This window comes from Cyprinodon variegatus, unplaced genomic scaffold, assembly GCF_000732505.1.
Source record: "Cyprinodon variegatus isolate N-32 unplaced genomic scaffold, C_variegatus-1.0 Scaffold1675, whole genome shotgun sequence".
Taxonomy (NCBI): domain Eukaryota; kingdom Metazoa; phylum Chordata; class Actinopteri; order Cyprinodontiformes; family Cyprinodontidae; genus Cyprinodon; species Cyprinodon variegatus.
The window spans coordinates 76079-94791 of NW_015152128.1; the positions used below are offsets into that span (position 1 = coordinate 76079).

At 37.6% G+C, this 18713-nt stretch overlaps 1 protein-coding gene across 1 annotated transcript; it reads right to left on the bottom strand.

Annotated features, from left to right (window-relative positions):
- Window positions 1–5689: 5689 nt before the first annotated feature.
- On the bottom strand, window positions 5690–17955 carry mccc1 (methylcrotonoyl-CoA carboxylase 1). Its single transcript, XM_015404247.1, has 19 exons — window positions 17668–17955; window positions 17148–17191; window positions 14662–14801; window positions 14486–14581; window positions 14280–14401; window positions 14049–14196; window positions 13857–13978; window positions 13647–13758; window positions 13023–13104; window positions 12821–12948; window positions 12563–12746; window positions 12348–12457; window positions 12044–12260; window positions 11888–11974; window positions 10779–10828; window positions 7881–8018; window positions 7432–7539; window positions 6658–6729; window positions 5690–6573 (listed from the first exon to the last, which is right to left on the bottom strand). Exons 1-19 carry the CDS (start codon window positions 17721–17723, stop codon window positions 6454–6456), a joined length of 2136 nt encoding a protein of 711 aa, XP_015259733.1. The 5' UTR covers window positions 17724–17955; the 3' UTR covers window positions 5690–6453.
- Between the last annotated feature and the right edge of the window lie 758 nt (window positions 17956–18713).

Below are 18713 nucleotides of genomic sequence, written 5' to 3' on the forward strand. Positions count from 1 at the left end.
ATTACGTTACTCTTGATCATCTGTCCATCATCAGCGTATAAAGCCCGCCCTGACAATTTGATTGGATCGCCTGACAGTGGGCGATAATACTCGCGCTACTATGGAGCAGAGCCAGACCGAACTTCCCCGAACTCAAACCTTGTGGGCGGGACTAAGTTCGGACTGGCACCCAGGCTAATGATATGGTACCCAGTAAACAAAAAATAAAGGAAAAAAAATTTTATTTTATAAAGAATAAAATGTGTCTGCTTAGATTTACGTAGTATAAAACTGTTTCTCAGGAACCTAAATTAAAAGAATATTACAATAGAAATGTTTAGTTTTCCCCAACATTACTGGCAGGTTTTCACATGGCTAAATTCAGCTACCTTTTCATGGCTGTTTGCTGGTCAGCTGCCAAGCATTACTAAAATCTAATTTGCGTTTTGTGTGATATTCTTGTTTTCTGAGAAACAGACTCAAAGCAATCTTTATCTTAAAACATCTAAAGTTTCCCCTTCTATAATTTCAGTTTGTTTAAAACAGACCTATTGATTTAATTAAACCTACAGTTTTCATCATGCAACTCGGAAGCATTTGTTCCTGTTCCTCATTTCTACCAGCTGCTTAAATGGTGGCTTCCTCTTTCATAACAAACATATTTACATAATGATGATGAAAGACAGCAGAAATCTTTTTTTTCTTTTTATTTGCTGCTTTAACGTAAACAGAAACGCATCCAACCTTTCTTTTTATTGAATGAAAAATCAATTTTAGCTAAATGTAGACTAAAAATCGTGTCATCCTTTTTATCTACATTTTCAAACACATGCTGCTGTTTTTGGTTTAATAGTAAACAGAGGTTGTTTCCTTCATGTTTCCTCAGCTCACACAGATTTCCTCAATTGAATCACAGCAGTTTATGGCCCAGAATCAGTTTTCAATACTCATGTGGAGAAAAATCAGCAGCCGGTCAATCAGGACAGTAGAACCATCACCAGATTTGGACATTTTCTAATCTTAGCATCTAGGGGTGACGTCACTGCTCTGACATCACTGATTTTCTGAATGATGATTACAGGAGATGGAGGATGAGGGCCAATTGGACAGAACTCCAGATCCAATGCCCCCTGGTGGTTATAAAAAAAAAGCTTTATATTGTGGTGTTTTAAAATCAATTTGGTTCACTTAAGTCGGATTATTACAGAACATATTTTTCCTTTAAAAATTGATGTAAACACCAGATAATCCCATGTGACTGCCTCTATCCTGTCTGTTTTTCTTTGGTCCAAACAGCCATGAAAGCAGGTGCAAAAACCAGATCCAGACACTGTCATCTGTTATGGTCAGCAGCAGTGTTCAGATAAATACCCCCTCTGGGGTATTTTCTTTCATTATTATTTTAATGGAAGCAGGAACTTCCATTACCAAGCCAAATGATTTAGATTGTGGCTTAATATTCAATCACGTTCGACCCATCACCTCGACATCCAAAACCGTGCAGGATTAATGGATTCCTTAATAAAGCATCTGTGCATAGATGCTCCTGCTGTCGGTTACTAAAGGTCACTGGTGTCCAAACTGAACCCGATCCTTCTTTTCTACAAATATCAGCTGCTGTCCTCACCTTCAGTTTATCTGTGATTTAATTTCCATTATTGTGTAATAAAAATCAAGCCTTTGTTTTGGGGAAGATTGAACTTAACAGGAATACAAAAATAATCAAATGAAGGTTTCCTTAATGAAATCATCAGAATGAATGAGGATCAAAATGAAAATGTCAGAACCATCTGTCAGTAGAAAGCATCAACGCTTCAATTCTGTCTTCATGCTGCAATAAACCTCAGCAATCACTCTCCTACTGGCACATATCTGATGTCTGTCCTCCTTAGAGCTAAATTCTTGTTTGCTAAACCAATAAATCTTTATGGGAATGATCTGTGGAGTTTTTTATTTGACTGCTGACACTGGAGGTGATATAAGGGGCTGGCTATTTTTAGCTGCAAAACAAATCCAGATAAAGCAGCTTTATGGACGTTCATGTCAAACGTAGAAGTTTGGGGCAGATTAACAATAACTGGATAAGAACCACATTTTACTGAAACTGACTTTTCTTTGTTTCCCGTGTTACACCCCGACTATTTATTTGAAAGTGACAAAAAGGCAATTCAAAATTGTGCATCATTGCAGAACAAAGAAAAGAGAAAACAAGAGGTGTAATAATCATAATCTGTTCAGCCTCCTTTACTGGGATGCTCAGTAGTAGACAGGTGTGGTGGTTGTGTATGAATAAGAGGAAGTATTCACTGCATTGTGGAGAGGATTAAATCCAGTTTGGTTTATAAAAAACCTCATTAGTTTTGAGCATCTTGAAGAGCTCTTTTAAGTCCATCTAAAGTAGGATATGAAACAACAATCCTAGCAAGATTTCACCATCTGGGTAAATGGAAAGTCTTTCACCTGCAGTCCATTTCACAAAGCAGGTTTACCAACCTCAGATTCAAATCCACTTCTCTAAATCGATCGAGCCTAAAGTTGGGAACTGAGTTTTCGGTTCTACAAAGGCTCCAATGAATTAGTTTAATCAACTCTAAGTAGAACCACTCAAGAGTTTAGCACGTGCGTAACAAGTATGAAAAGCCATTATCAGTGGAGCCCTGATTCGAGGAAGTGCCTATTTCACCCTGGAACTAGACATTTTAATGCAGAAATTTAAAACATATACCTATTTCACCCCACTGGAACTAGAGTTTTAATGTAGAAATGAAAAAACAAAAAGTATTTTTAAAAGACAGAGAAACAGCGCTACAGCCGCAAAGGATAAGGAAGGTGGCGAAGGAGAAGATTGTCGCTCAATTTAATGCATAAGTTTATATGAAGTGGGCTATGGCAGGCCGTATTTACATTTATTAAAAGCATTCTATCCTTTTTTCCATTTGTAGATCACTAAAATAAGATTCTTTTATATTCTATATACATATATATGTATATTCTTCTGTAATATATTTTCTAAATTACATTTTTTTGTAGCAGAATATGAATTTCAGAAAGTAAAAAAAATAACTAGTAAGAATTAAACCTTTTAAATAGCTGTTTTTAAAAATTCCTCAGCGTGACTGAATATGTATTTATGATACCTGAAATACATTTCTTTATAGTCAAAATAATACAAACGTTCTAAAAGGTAGGACCTGTGCATCATCATGGGGTTCCTCCTCAGTTTAATACTGTCTTCCATCAGGCAGTAAATACCAAGTGGCTGCTTGCAGCTGCTTTGGATGTGATCCCAATAAATAGTTATTAGCGGTTATCAGTCCCATAGAATGGCTTCATATTGTCCCAGAATACTAACCCAATGGTAATTCCTTTTCCCTCTGAGGATTATTCTATTTATGTGTAATCTGAAAATAAATTCAGTAGTTCATGTACTGTAAAAACAAAATTATCTGCATCTCACTCATATTAAACCAACAACAAATAAATCTCACATCCTGTCAGTTGAGTTGTAGAATCATCTCTTTAATTCACTCTGAATTAATGCAGATTATTCTTTAATAAGATCATTTTCAAACAGAAATGCAATGTTTGTTTTTAAAACCTAATGGGGCTAGTGAAGGATTTTTATTTTTCCACAAAACTATGACAAAGATCTCCTGGCTAAATTAGGAAACAAGGAACGTGATTGGCTTTATGGCGAGCGGAGACAGAGGACCCTGAGTTTACTGAGGAAAACCTGCTCCCAACCAGGTAAGCTCTGGGGAGAATGTTACTACAGTGACTGAATCAGAGATTGAATAAACTTTCTTTGTGAAATGGAAAACTCAGAGTTTACCATATTTAAGGTTTAGAAAACCTGCTTCTTAAAATGGACCCCTAATCTGTAACTGTAATATCAGCAACAAAAGGGTTCTTGAAATTAGGACACTTTCAGCACTTTAATCAAAAAACTTTAAAGTTACTAAAGTTTGTGCAATCACACTTTGCAAAACATTTCAAGGGATATTGATTTGCCACTGAAAAATTTGAACAGAAATGAGTGAAAGTGTAATTAGAGCAGAAATACTTTTGTCGACACAGTAGGGAGATTCATGTGTGATGGTGTTAAGACTTAACTGTATTCGTGGCAATATATGAAAATAAACAGGAGCTAACACTTATATTAAAATGACAGAAATAACCTCAAAGTTTGCTGAATTGATGACATGAAACTGGTGTTGATATAAAGCAAATATTGAGCAATTCTAGCTCCCAGGTTAATAAAATAAGCATAGCCCTAATTTTGTTATACCCCCCAATAAGTTGCAAATAGTAGAAAACCACTAAGACAATAAACAAAACAAAGAAGCAAAAAAATCATTAGATTCCAACCTTTTGGATTTTTTTTTTAAAGCCTTAATTTTACTTTGATAAATTATCTCTGCTTTGTTTTTATGCAAACAGCCTCACTGCAGGGCAGGTTCTTAGTCAGCTTTGATTTTATGACTTTTTGGGCAATCAAATTAGAGCTGAAAATGTCCCGTTACCAACCCATATATTATGCTGTCCAACGTTTTAAACCTGTTTATTTGTTTTATAAAAAACAAATAAAATTCCTTTATTAAAAGCACCACAGGGGGCTGGGTATATTAAAAAGAAAACCTTTATTACAGCATTTGACAAATCTAACATTCAAAATAAGCTACAAAAAGTCCATGAAATAAACAGGAGTTACAGTTTAGTCTAAAAGGCCTCATAGCATGGCGTTAGTTAGGAGAGGGTGACCGGCTGAAGCTTCTCCTGCTCAAACCGCCGCTGTGAGATCCTCATCTGTTGGCGGATTTAACAAGAAACAAACATCTGTCCGCCCAAAGCTGCCTGTGACCGACTTTTCATGGAACAGGGGTAATCTTTAGGCCAGATCTGGTACCAAAAATACTTTTTGAAAGAACTCTACAGATGCAAAATTACTCTGGACAGCTCTGGTTTCAGAAAAATTGATCAGGTTGTTGAGCTTCTTAACAAATGACTTTAAATACCAGCTGAATTGTACAGAAAGAAGACAGTATATCTATACAAATGCACATTTTAGGGTTACTGTATCTGTATCCACCAATGGTAACTGGAGCATGAAGGAATAAAGATTGGACAAATTACCCAGAATCAAACTGGTTTCTGTTGAAACTCTACCTCTGATACATGGTAAACATGCTGCTGTATTATTTGATGTCAGTGGGAGCTGTCTAGCGCTGATATCAAAGGGTTTTTATCTTTAAACGTTGTGTGTTTATGCCAAACATTTTCATCCCCCGCAAGGACACAGTGAAAGAAACTGAACTTGTACTCCATCTATTCTACTGGTGTCCAAAGTTTGTCCTCATGGGACCCGGTGTCCTAGATGACTGTTTGCTTCAACAGACCCGAATCAAATCAGTGGTTCTTTACTTAATAAGCTACCGAGGGCAAATGCAATTAAGGCATTTGAATCGATCGTTTCCAGTAGGGCTGCAACAAACGATCATTTTGCAAATCATTTAATCCGTGAAATTTAATTTATCGATTAATAAACGGATAGCAAAAGATTCCTTAAAGACCTTTTACAAAAATTAAACCAGGTGAAACTCAAACTTTTCCACTTGTGGAGGTCTGGATAGAGCATATTGACAGACAAAAAAGTTTTTATTTTTATCTTAAACGCAAAACTTTATTTTTTATTTTTTTACAAATTTTGTATAATTACTGCTCTAAGTGGGTCACTCTGTCAGCTAAAATCATGTGTTAGATTCTCTATGCTCCAGTTAATGATTAAATTAGTTGACGATTATTTCAAAAATTGATTCATAACGATTAACTCGATTGTTTCAGCCCTAGTTTCCAGGCAGAGGCACATCTAAAACAGGCAGGACGTTGGCCCTTCAGGACTGGAGATTGATGCTTTGTTGGGAGGGAGAGATACAGAAAGGTCAAAACCCTTCAACAATATCAGCACAAACACTTGAAACTTTCACGACAATTAATATAGAAGATAATCATTCAGTTTTGAACCCACTGCTAAACCATCAAGGAGCCCAATCTGATCTGTCGGATGGGTTGGTGCTGTTCTAATTAAACCTGCCATCAATTGTGATTCAGTAGCTTTAGATCAATGAAGACAATTATGTTTGTTTTGAGTTTATTTTATTTAACATTTTCTAAGACTCAGGTCTCTTTCTTAATTTTCTTTTAATAGATCCACGGCAAAAGTAAATGAGACTGATGCTACTTAAGGACCTGCAGGACAGTATGACTCACTGCAGACATTTTAAAGAAACTAGAAATCAACAGGATGTAGTGATGTGTCTAAAAAGGGCAACAGTATCTTAAAGATGTGAAGTTTATGCAGTGAAACACTGAATAACTGCACCACTGCTCTACAAAAGACGGTTTAAAATCTCACTCAGCTCGCCTCCATCCCTGCACCCCCCCTCAGTCAGTTTGTGGGTTTAACTGTGGGAAAGTTTACTGGCTGCCTCCCTCTTCCTCCTCCAGTTCCACCAGGGCGGCGTGCCGGCTGGCCTGAGAGCCCTCGCTGAAGAAAACCTTTTTAATCACGCCTGATTTTGGCGCCCGGATCGTGTGCTGAACAGACAGAAGCACAGACGTTAAACAGCCTGTCTGACGGGGGAAGTGAGACTTTTATTTGCGTGTGTGAGAAACAGTCACCTCCATCTTCATGGCTATCATGACCATCAGAGGGTCTCCAGCGCTCACTTTATCTCCAGCCTTCACCAGCACCTGAACACAAACGGACATGGTTCAACATGACGACGCAAAGTGATGCATAGAAATTAGTTTTCAGATGTTTCTTCTGTTATTATTACTGCAGCCACAAATCTCTGAGGGAGCACTTTCCTGGATGTAAACTGTTTTATACTCAGATGTTTATATTTTTAGAAAATAATAAAGACAAAGGTGAGAACTCTGCTGAGTCACAGTTCACATAAGAGCCAGCTAACACTTTAATATCTACATTACAGTGCAGGGAAATAAAAATCAATCCCCTTCAGACATTATCCAGAGATGTTGTGTCGCAGACATCGTTAGATCCAAACCTGCCACGGTTCTTCTAAATAACTTGAGGCTAGTGTTTAAGATTCTAAAACTGGTGATTTTGGTGATTTTCAAAACAAACATGATGATAATAAAAATAATTGGAGACTCTCACTCTCAGAGCCACACTGAGAGCACAACACATCTCAAGGACAGATTTAATTAAAGAAAATTCTGATTTTAGGGACAAAACTTCTCGAGATCAAATGTGGGTTTAGAGTAAATAAACATGGCCGAAAAAGAAGATGCAGCAGAGAATCTTGTCAAATAGAGAGAGAACCTTTACAGTAATTAAATGTGTTGGTTAAATGAGTGCAGACAGAGTGAGCAGGCGCTCTTCCTGCCCTAATGACGAGTTGAATTTTGAATACGTTCAATCAAATTCACCTTCTCTATGGTTCCAGTCATGGGGGCAACGGCTCCTCCCTGGGCCCCTGACCCGCTCACACCAGCCAGATACTTCGGCACAGGAACAGAAACCTGGGTGCTTCCTTCCTGCACAACAGATGGAAAGATTAAACGGATCCAATCTGGTCCTAAAGATCCTGAATAATTAAATGACAGGTAATAAACAACTATTTTAATATGTAAAGCTTATATTTAAGTGTTTGTTTTAGGATTTATAACAGACTTTTGAACAAGTTTTAGGTGCTGGTTTCAAGACACTTTTGAAGCCATTTAGACATGAAACGTACCAACATCAAACCAGGATAGTAAGATAACTAACAATAAAAGATTAAAATGTTACCATAAAAAAGTCTGATCAATGTGCAAAAAGGTGATAAAAAATAAAGTTTGTGTAACTTTCCGAGTCAGCAGCAGTAGTGAGAAAGTACCATGGAGAACAGGTGAACTGTGTCTTCCAGGATCACCAGTTTGGGACGAGACTTCACTCCATTTACTGAGCAGTGCAGAAACGAAGCCCCGCCCTCCAGCTCAATGGCCCCGGTCACATGGTACACCTCCTCTCCCACCTGAAAGAAGAGCCCGGATGTTCAGACTGCAGAGTAGTGGCATTCAGAACAGTACTTTTCCATACATTTTTTTGTTTTGCGTTAAACTTAAAATCTGTCTGCATGCAAAAATAACACAAGAACACTTTCTTCTTCTTCTTCTTGTACTCTTCCATCAAACTTTCTAGTCTTAATTAATTTTTCCCCAACAAATTTCCCTCTTTCAACGTTTACAGTTTTCTCAAAGTTTGATGAAAAAAAATGCAAAACAACAGACAGGATGTTGGAGCCGCAGCTTATCTACAGCTAAGAGGAGGGGAGATCATCAGGAAGGCTGTTACTGCACCAGGATGCCCCCCTCAACACGGGGCAGGTGGTGGGAAACAGGACTGGCAAAAATAATGTTAAACAATATCTTGCACCCAATGAATGACAGATTGCTGCATCCTCGGTGCACAAGGAGCAGTATCACACATCCTTCCTCCCAGGAGCTGTTAAGGTGCATTCAGACCGATCGTGTACGCAGGGATTTCGGTGAACCCCGCAGGTAGTTCACCGTTCTGCACTCCAGGTGCTCAGTGTTTAAACCCAGGACCGCATCATCAAATGGGAGGAGCTTCCGATGCGTGAAGCTGACGCCCCACCCACGTGAAAAAACTCAGCAAATAGATGCAATGGTTAATGATTCATTAGTACAGTATTTAAAATAGTCATTTTTAAAAAACGAAAAAAATATATATATAATCTGTGCTAATGTTGTTTCAGAGATATTAAAGATCAGCTTTACATCATCCAGACTTAAACTATTCCTCCATTAATCTCCAAAATGAATTAACGTATCTACTTTTCAGTGCTGATTTATTTGTGCAGGTAAAACTGTTTGTCCTGATTTGGGTTTTTTATTTTTTATTTTTTTTTTAAGTTTTCACAGCTTTATATAAACATCAACAAAAACAAACAAACAAATAAACAAACAAACAAAAAAAACCCCACCCCAAATCAACAAGGAGCACTGCAGTGTTCACATAAAAGAGAGAGGAAAAAAAAAAAAAAACATACATACATAAAGCCCACATACACAAAATACAAACAGACATGGTTCAAAGTAGTCCACACTGTCGGACAGCCAAATGTGTGATATATTGAATAAGAGAAATAGAAGAGAGAAAAAAACAAAACAAAAAAAACTAAATTTACAGTTTCTGTAAAAAAGATTACACCGGGTCCCATATCCTCCGGAATTTGTCCGACTTTTGATGAAGGTCACAAGTCAGTTTTTCAACTGCGACAATAGCAGACATTTGTGATAACCACATATCGACTGTAGGGGCTAGTAATGCTGACCACCTCAGTAGTATACATTTCTTAGCCAGAAATAAGAGAATTACAAGCAAATGTTTGGTATCTGCATTAAAGAAAATCCCTGAAGTGTGATTAAAAAGACAGAAGGAGGAAGTTAGTGAGAACTGTTTACCAATAATCTCTTGTATCACCAGATGAACTGCCTTCCAGAAGATTTGAATATAGTCGCAAGACCAAAATAAATGAATAAATGTGCCCTTATGTATTCTGCATTTATGACAGAGATCTAAAGCATCAGGAAACATTTTCCGAAGGCGAACAGGTGTATAATATGTTCGATAAAAGAATTTAAAGTTCTGCTCATGTATAGAAAGCGAAGTGCAATTAGGGAAAACCCCATCAGCTGATTTGGGTTTTAAGACTTTATCAAAATAAGTCGCATCCCAGCAGATGTTAGCACTGCAAAGTTTCAGATTATACAGTCCTAGCATAACATAACATGTCATTCCTGAAGCCCAAGGCACTCCCAGGCCAACTGAGAGACATGGTTCATCCAGCGTGTCCTCTGTCTTCCACCTTGCTTAGCTCTCTCTTCACAATGAAAAACGTGTGCAGCATCCGCATTATGGCAGCAGCCAATCTGATCTGTCTATCGATCTCCCACTCCATTTTCTCCTCACTGGTCAACAGGATCGCAAGATACTTTAACTTCTCCACTTGAGGCAGTAACTCTCCTACAACCTGAAGGTCGTGTCCCATGTGGAAGAAGCCGGCCACCAGGAGCTCACCGACAAACTCCAACCCCAGTCCTGGCTCCAGGGAGAAGTCCTGGCTCTGCCATGCTTGTTAGCGTCACACGACTCAATTCTTTTTGTTCATCATGGGGACTTTCTGAACTGCTCTTTGTCTCATTTTTGATGTGATTAAACTCAAAAGGACAGAAATCATACAAGTCAAACATCAAAACATAGATCACTAACTTTGATTTTTATCTAAATGTAAACATTTTTTGTCCAAAAAAAAAACTTCCACTTTATTATAAATAAATAAAATCATTCAGGCTGAACTACCTCCTCAGCTCACAATTAAATTCTACAGAAGCCTAGATTATTTGATTCAGGTGTTATTTGATTATTATTTGATTCAGGTTTAAGTAGAGGCTGATCTAACGGGGGCAGGACACCGGACATTTTTGCATTAAGATAAAACAGATGTAGTTTGATCTTTTTATGTTAAGGAAAAGTTTACAAAGAACAATGTTATTTAGAAGTTTGAAACAAACACCTGAATAAAAAAAATTTCAAACCTCAATAACTTAGCAAACCTTTAATAAACAAAAGTTTGATAACTTTTAATACAATTATTTTCAGTCTTTTTGGCATGAAAAGAGCGGCCATGAAATTTTAAGGCTGTGAATGTTAATTAAAAGAAAAAACTAAGACTTTAAAGCCATTTTACTTAAAGTGATTCCCAGCTTACCTGCATCCTGTAGCTGCCGTCTGAGTTATATGTGATGACAACATCAACCTCTGGAAATAAACAAGAAAACAATGTTTAGCAACTAAAGATGACAATAGAAACATTGGCCTTCCTCACACAACAGGACTTCCTTCAGAACAGCACAGAATTTTTAACAGGAAGACTAAATAATGGATGAATCCTGATGGATCATTAACACTGATACATTTTTGATGTGATTAAACTCAGAAGGACACAAATCATACAGAACAGCTCTCAGAAACATACATGTAGTCTGCTCTGTTTAAACCAAACTATAAATCTTATCAGTCACCTCCATTAAGGCATGCATACCTTCTGGGTTTTTAATAGAAAGGTGACTGGTTTTTTTTTTTTTTTTTTTGAGAAAACATTGCAAAGGGAATAACTTGATCTTAGAAACTGCTAAACTACAGTATTTTCCAGACTATACCTTGCACCTCACTATAAGCTGCAGCCAGCCACTATGTATTTTTATTTTTTTTTAAACTGGAAACATACATATTTAAGCTGCAACCTGCTACTGAACTGCCACCCACCAAATCTTTAGGTGGAGCTCTACATATCACCCCTAGATCAGGGATGAAAAAGAATGCTAGCTCCTGTTAGCTTGTCAGTTCGCAGCAGTAAGAGCTTCTAATGAAAGATGGGGCTTCATCATCTCTATTTCAACTCTGCAGGAACTGACCCCCTCTTCATTGGTTCTTTAATGCAGCCAATAAATGTCAAATTGAGTGAATGCGGGGCATTTGTTTTCTTTCATGCCTGCTGTTAGCAAGTGCTTGTGCTAAATTATAATTAGCCCCTTCTTTTTTGATTTACAACTTTGACCTCCGCCTCCTGGTGGTTAGGGAAAATCCACAGAAAATCTGCATCTTCCTATAAGCCGCACAATTAAAGCGTGGGGAAAAAGTAGTGGCTTATAACCTGGAAAGTACTGTGATAATGTGAAAAAAAGCTATTTGTTCATGCAAAAATATAAAAACAATGATAAACGTGCATGCCTTCATTTTCATTCTATTTTTAAAAAAAAAAAAGTGACCTTTAAAAAGGGACAAAAATCCGCCCAAAACTACATTGATATCACCTACTTTTGTCTCCCAGCTGTAAGGTCATATTTCTGTTAAACTGAATGTTGTTTCTCCAGCCGCTGCTGGAACCGAACGGAGAGAAAGGATCTGGAAAACAAAAACAAAAATCAGTTTTTCAGCCTGTTTCTCTCTTTACATCCTAAGGATCCTGCTCACCTGTGGAGGACTGGGTGAAGCTCTCTGTGTGTTTTCTCTCCTGCAGCAGCAGGCCCAGGGCAGCCTGGCAGATCGTTTCCCCAGATGGCGCTCTCGGGGTGGGAAAGAGATCTGCGTAGTACTGAGGGATAAAGCTGGTGCTCACGCGTCCCGCCTCAAACTCTGGGTGACCGGAGAGGCTCAGCAGGAAGTCTATGTTGGTGTTTAATCCCACGATCTGAGGAGAAATCAACCAGGCGGGGGATGGTGAGCAAGAAGAAGCTAGAAGGTCATGCTGAATGGATACAAACACAGCAGGTCCTACATTATATTGTCGTAAACAGTATCGTAGCTTCTTTAAGGCAGCAGATCGGTCCTCTCCCCAAACCACAAGCTTGGCAATCATTGGGTCATAATGAGCAGAAACCTCGTCCCCTAAAACCAAACAAACAAAGCTTTCATTTTCCCAAACAACCCATCTTGTTGTGACATTTGGAAATGTGCTGAATGCTCAGAAAGGTCAAAGCCTTCAGTTCCCACCTTCTCTGACCCCGGTCTCTATGCGAGTGTGCTGGTCTGCTGCAGGCGTGGACAGATGCAGCAGGGGCCCCGCTCCTGGAAGGAAGTCGTTATTTGGGTCCTCGGCATAGATGCGAGCTTCAAAAGAGTGGCCCCTTAAGGTTATATCATCCTGGAGGAGGGGCAGACGCTCCCCTGCTGCCACCTGAAAGAGATTTTTTCTTTTAAATATCTTTCTGCATAACCTCTAATGGGACAAAGATCTTTCCTCCACCTCACCCTGAGCTGCCACTCCACCAGGTCAGTCCCGGTGATCATCTCACTGACGGGATGCTCCACCTGCAGCCTGGTGTTCATCTCCATGAAGAAGAAGTTGTGCTGTGCATCCATTATAAACTCCACCGTTCCTACAGGAAGATAAATAACAGATATATCGAATCTGTTCTGCGTTCAGCGGCGAGGCCAGTCTGTGGATATTTACCTGCTCCCACGTAGTTCACAGCCTTAGCTGCTCTGACTGCCGCCTCTCCCAGTTTCCTCCGAACTTCAGGGCTGATTCCAGGCTGGAAAAATATTCATTCAGAACCAACATCATATGGTCACTTCATACCACATTATATGGTGGGAAATTCAACACTATTAATATTTACTGCCATTACTATTTGGAAATTTGCCCAATTTTAAATTATTAAAAAGTATGAATACAAATGTTTATGAGTCATATTTTCCACAAATATCTGCCATTCTTTACAAATGGGAAATTAGATCATCTAAAATCTGCTTCTTTAATAAAAACATAACATTTCATTACAATATTAATACTCAGTGATACTCCAGACCAGGGAGAAGGAGGCAGGATCTAACCGATTGCTGAGGTCTTTTATTCTCTTAGCTTTTTAAATTTTAAATCATTTCTGATAATTGTGCTCCCTGAGGTTCTGATATTATTCTGTAATTTTGTTTTATTGTCTCTTTGTGCTGTAAAGGAATTACCCCTAGGAGAAAAAGTATTTCTAATCTATCCGTCGAAGATAATTCCTGTTTTTTAGCTCTTACATCCTGCTTCATCACTCTGTCTGAATAAATAAATAAATACATAACTTACTCCAGGTGCCTCCTCGATTATTTTCTGATGTCTCCTTTGGACGCTGCAGTCCCTCTCAAAAAGATAGACAGCGTTTCCATGCATGTCCCCGAACACCTGGACTTCTACATGTCTGCAAAGGGCAGCCAAAGCACAGATTTTAAAATAAAAACTTAAGAACATTAATTTCAAGAAGTGTATTGCAAAAAAGAAAAAAAGCGTTTTCCCTACCTGGGATCCTCAACAAACTTTTCCACCAACATCACATCATCATTGAAGGACTTCCTGGCTTCTCGTCTTGCCGACTCCAGCTGCTCCAAGAAGTCGGAGTCTGACCGAGCGATACGCATTCCCTAAAATACACGGCCGTGTTTTCAGCCTGCAGCAGTAAAAACCCAAGAATCAAACCGTTTCCCCTTTTACCTTCCCCCCTCCTCCCCGGACCGCCTTGATCATGACAGGGTATCCAATCCGGGCTGCCTCTGCTTGCAGCCTTTCATCGGACTGGTCCTCTCCATGGTAACCTCCAATGATTGGCACCCCAGCAGCAGCCATGATGTGTTTGGATGTGCTGTAAAGGAAAATATGTTCATTCAAAGGCCAAAATGTCAAAAAAATAAATATATAACTACAGAAAAAGTGGAGATGAATCACCTCTTGATGCCCATGTCTCTGATGGCAGAGGAAGGAGGCCCAATGAAGATGATTCCTTCCTGTTTGCACGCCTCTGCAAACTCTGTGTTTTCAGACAGAAAGCCATAGCCTGGATGAACTGCCTGAGAACAAAAACAGCTGGTTTAGCCAAATAATTTAAAAAGATTATAAAAAATAATAATAAAATCTTCATTAGTTTTACTCACATGTGATCCGGATCTTTTGGCCACTTCCAAAACTTTCTCCATAGAGAGGTAACTCTGTTGGGAAGGTGGAGGCCCGATGTGGTAGGCTTCATCTGCCTGCAAAAATGCAAAGTTTAGAGCTGATAGAGAAAATAAACCTGAGATATATGAGAATATATCTGATCTAAGACTCTCACCATGGCCACATGCATGGAGTGTCTGTCTGCATCGCTGTACACGGCCACAGAACGCACACCCATCTTCTTAGCTGTTCGCATCACACGGCACGCAATCTCTCCTCGGTTGGCAATCAGCACCTTTTCGATCCTTCCCACCTCTGCTTGGACAAAACACTAAAACCTTCAGCTTCCTTTAGATTACCCAGGTGAAAGACTTTCTTAAAATTATCTCATTCACATTCAGCTAAATTAAATGTCAACATAAATAATCTAATAATCAATTGGAATAAAATAATAATGGATGGATAATGGATTTCCTACCCACAATCCACATAATCACGTTTTACTGACATTTTGATCCAAAATATACACTAATCATTATAGGATTATTAATTTTAAATATGTGGATGTCTGCATATTATTAAGACTCAGCAGTAATTCATATGGACAAAAGAGAATTACATAAAGTTGCAAAAGTGACACAATAGGAGAAATGTAAATACAAAAAATAAAATATTCCTATATCACATTAATGTGTTTAGCATCATAAATAGGAGAAATCTATAAAAAAAAAAAATCTGACTAAAATCCACAAAAATAAACAAAACCATACCCCACAACATATCTAATACCAAACATATTAAATACCAAAAATTAAAACAACTGTTTAAAGGAGCATAAAATGTCCCACCCAACAGTGCAGACAAATTTCAAATAGGCAGTGTTGCAATTTTACAGTGTATTTTATTAAAGAAATATTTAAGTTTTGTATTCAAGTATTCTTTTTTTATATTTAAACAAAGAAAAACAAAAAGGATCTGGTTCTCCTAAGGTCACCATTTGCTTTTTAATTTACTATTATAGACTACCGGTACTTGGTGTCTAACATAAAAACCTCATAAAGTACCTCAAGTTTGTTTTTTGTTTTTCTCTAAATATAAAAAGTTAATAAAAATCAAATCAGCATTAAACGTGGGGGTCCGAGTAGTTAGAAATGAGAATGAGAATTCATTTGTTAAAAGAAAGTTAAATATGTCAAGTTTAATTTGAAATCTTTTCAACAACTAAAAAATGTATTAATTTAACGACAAAAGATTTTTTATAAATTTCTACAAATTAGAGATTACTTGACCAAACATAAAGATTGAATATATCCTGTAGAAACCAAATTGTTTAGAAGAGATCCTAATGACAAACTTCAACACTACTAAAAAGGTCATTTCAAAGTTGTATAAAGCCCTGCAGATAGAAGTAGATTATAAATAGGATATAAAACAGAAATGGGAGAAAGAAGGAAACATATTAATATCAAAAAAAGGTGGGAGGAATCCTTCATATTGGGACATACAATGTTGAGTAGCGTTTCATGGCAAGAGTTTGAATGGAAATCAAAAATGCAATTCTTTATTGTACCAAGTATCTCATCGAAATACAGTAAAATGTCAGACAAGTGTTGGAGGAGCTGTGGCCAGAAAGGAGACTACAAACATATATTCTGGGATTGTCCCAAAATTAAAGAATATTGGAATGATGTAATGAAAAAGATTGAAACTGTTTGCAAAGAAAAATTGAACCTAGATTTACAAACATTCCTGCTGAGCATTTTACCCAATACATTGTTAAATAGAAAAAAGAAACTTATTCAAATACTGATTATGATAGCAAAGAAAATAATAATCTTCTGGCTAAAGCCACAACCCCCGAGCACTGACCTTTGGTGGGAAAGATTCAACGAAGTGATGGGAATGGAAAAAATAAAAGCAAAATTATAGTTTAAAAATAAATTGTTTCAAGAGACATTGGCACCTGTACTTATGGAGATAGAAAAACCTTAACTGCTCTGGAACTTTAACTGTAATCATTTTCATCTTTGGAATAGATAGGAATACAAAAGTGTGTATGGATTGACATAAAGTGTTCTCTCTAAACTTTTTATTTTTTTATTTTATTTGTTAATTATGTATTTGTCTTGGCTTCTGTAATTTTTTTGTTTGTATTTATAAATCAACACCTTTGGGAAAGGAAAATGTAAACAATTTATGAAATTCTGTAAAGAAATACCTTATTTTACCAAATAAAAAAAAAATAAAAAGAAAAAAAAGAAATGAGAAGGTATGTAACAATTTATTGTGGGGGAGTGATGGCCTAGTGGTTAGAGCAGTGCAATGGTGCTCTGAGAAGGTTGCAAGTACCCGGTTTGATCCCCACAGCCTGCACTGTGGATCCCTGAGCAAGAACCTTAACCCCACACTGCTCCCCGGGTGCCACACAATGGTAGCCCACTTCTCCCCAAGGGGATGAGTTAAATGCAGAGAGTTAATTTCTCCAGTGTGAGATCAATAAAATTCAATCAATTATTATAATTTTTTTAATGTCTTCTTTTCTACAATGGAGGAAGCTGAAAGAGGTCATATGTAAACTGATGTGGGATTGAATTAGGGTCAGATTCCTAGTATTATAAATCAGTTTAATGATAATAGAGCTGAACCATGTTGCTCTCTCACCTCCTGAAACAAGCCTCACTCCTCTTTTGGTCCATGACAGCTTCCTGAGGAAAGGAAACAACATCCTGGGTTTAGTTGATGTTTATCATTAAATTCGTCAGATTTAAAAGTATGTTTGATCACAACCGTTTGGACGAGATGTTCAAGCAGACAATTGGGGGGGAAGAAATCATTCACGTCTCAGAAGTAAACAAACTGTAGCAGCTACATTAGCATTCAGCTAATTGTGTTTAACCTTGCTCGGTTCGTTTGACTGGTTTGCACAATCTGATCCTTTTTGGTTGCATACACCTTCAGATTGAGATAATCAAATAATTCAAAGTAAATAACAAATCATACATTTTAACAAATATATTACAACCTTCACTGCACATCCGAGTCCTTGCCTCTTATTGAGGATAAACTCAGCTATGATGCAAACTCGAAAGCTAAACGCCAAAACTCGAGCAAACTAAACAAGAAAAGGGGGGAATGGAGAGTTTCTAAGACATAAGTTAAGCAGGGATTTGGAAGCACTCACTGTGTGAATATTCTCAGACCCTGTAGTGTAGGAAAACTCAGAATAACTGCAGCCATTGCTACCAGCTGGACCAGTGCTAGCGCTGCTAGCTAGCTGCCTGCCAGACTGAGGAGAGGAGCGGTGGGACAGCTGTATTTAAACCCCCCAAAATATTTAAAATCTGTTTCGTTTAACAATAAATGAAAATCTTCTTTTAAAACGGATGGGTTGTGTGGTCAAACCCCCTTAAAAACCACTGTGTATTTACTTTTTAACTTTCCCGAACTTTAAATATTGACAGACCTAATGAGCACCCGTAGCGTAGAATGGCCAATCAGAAAAATTAATGTGGAGGCGGAGAGGAAAGTGTAGTTACAAAATATCACCAGCCGGGGGCAGTGTTTCTCTTTTCAACTAATGGCAATGACAGTAAACCATTTTCTCTATATGGCAGCTTTAACTCCCAGTGATGGACATCAGGGTCACTGAGATTTTGTTCATTTTTTTTTTTAAACATAGATTAATTGACACAGAGGAGACCCTGATTTTTATTTTTCAACAAAACAGAATCAAAAATGAAGGCATAGAAATTGCAACTAAATAAACAGCCTTATGATAAAAGAAAAAGGGTCTTTAATCTGTTTATTCTGGTCTGCGAGAAACCTAGCTGAAGCTGTTGCCGATATGTGTGTTACTCCTGACCTGTGGTTTCTATTTTATTCTTAATCCATTTAAATTCATTACAAAACTCTTATTCTCGCTTTATTTTTCATAAAGACTAGAACTCATGTAGCCTATTGGTAAACAAGGGGTACATGGGAATGTTTTAGATCAAATGTTAGAATGGCCTAGTCAAAGTCTAGACTTATATCTAACTAATTGAAGCAAGAACAGAAAACCACAAATTTCAATCTCTAAATATGAAAGCTGTTAGAGACATGGCCCAAAATTCTCCCAGGTTGCAGACAAAATGGTTTTGTTTTAGTAATGAATCCAAAAGGCAGAAGAAAATGGGTAAGCAATATTCATTTTTAGTGTTTTAATTCATAAAAATATATGTATGCAGA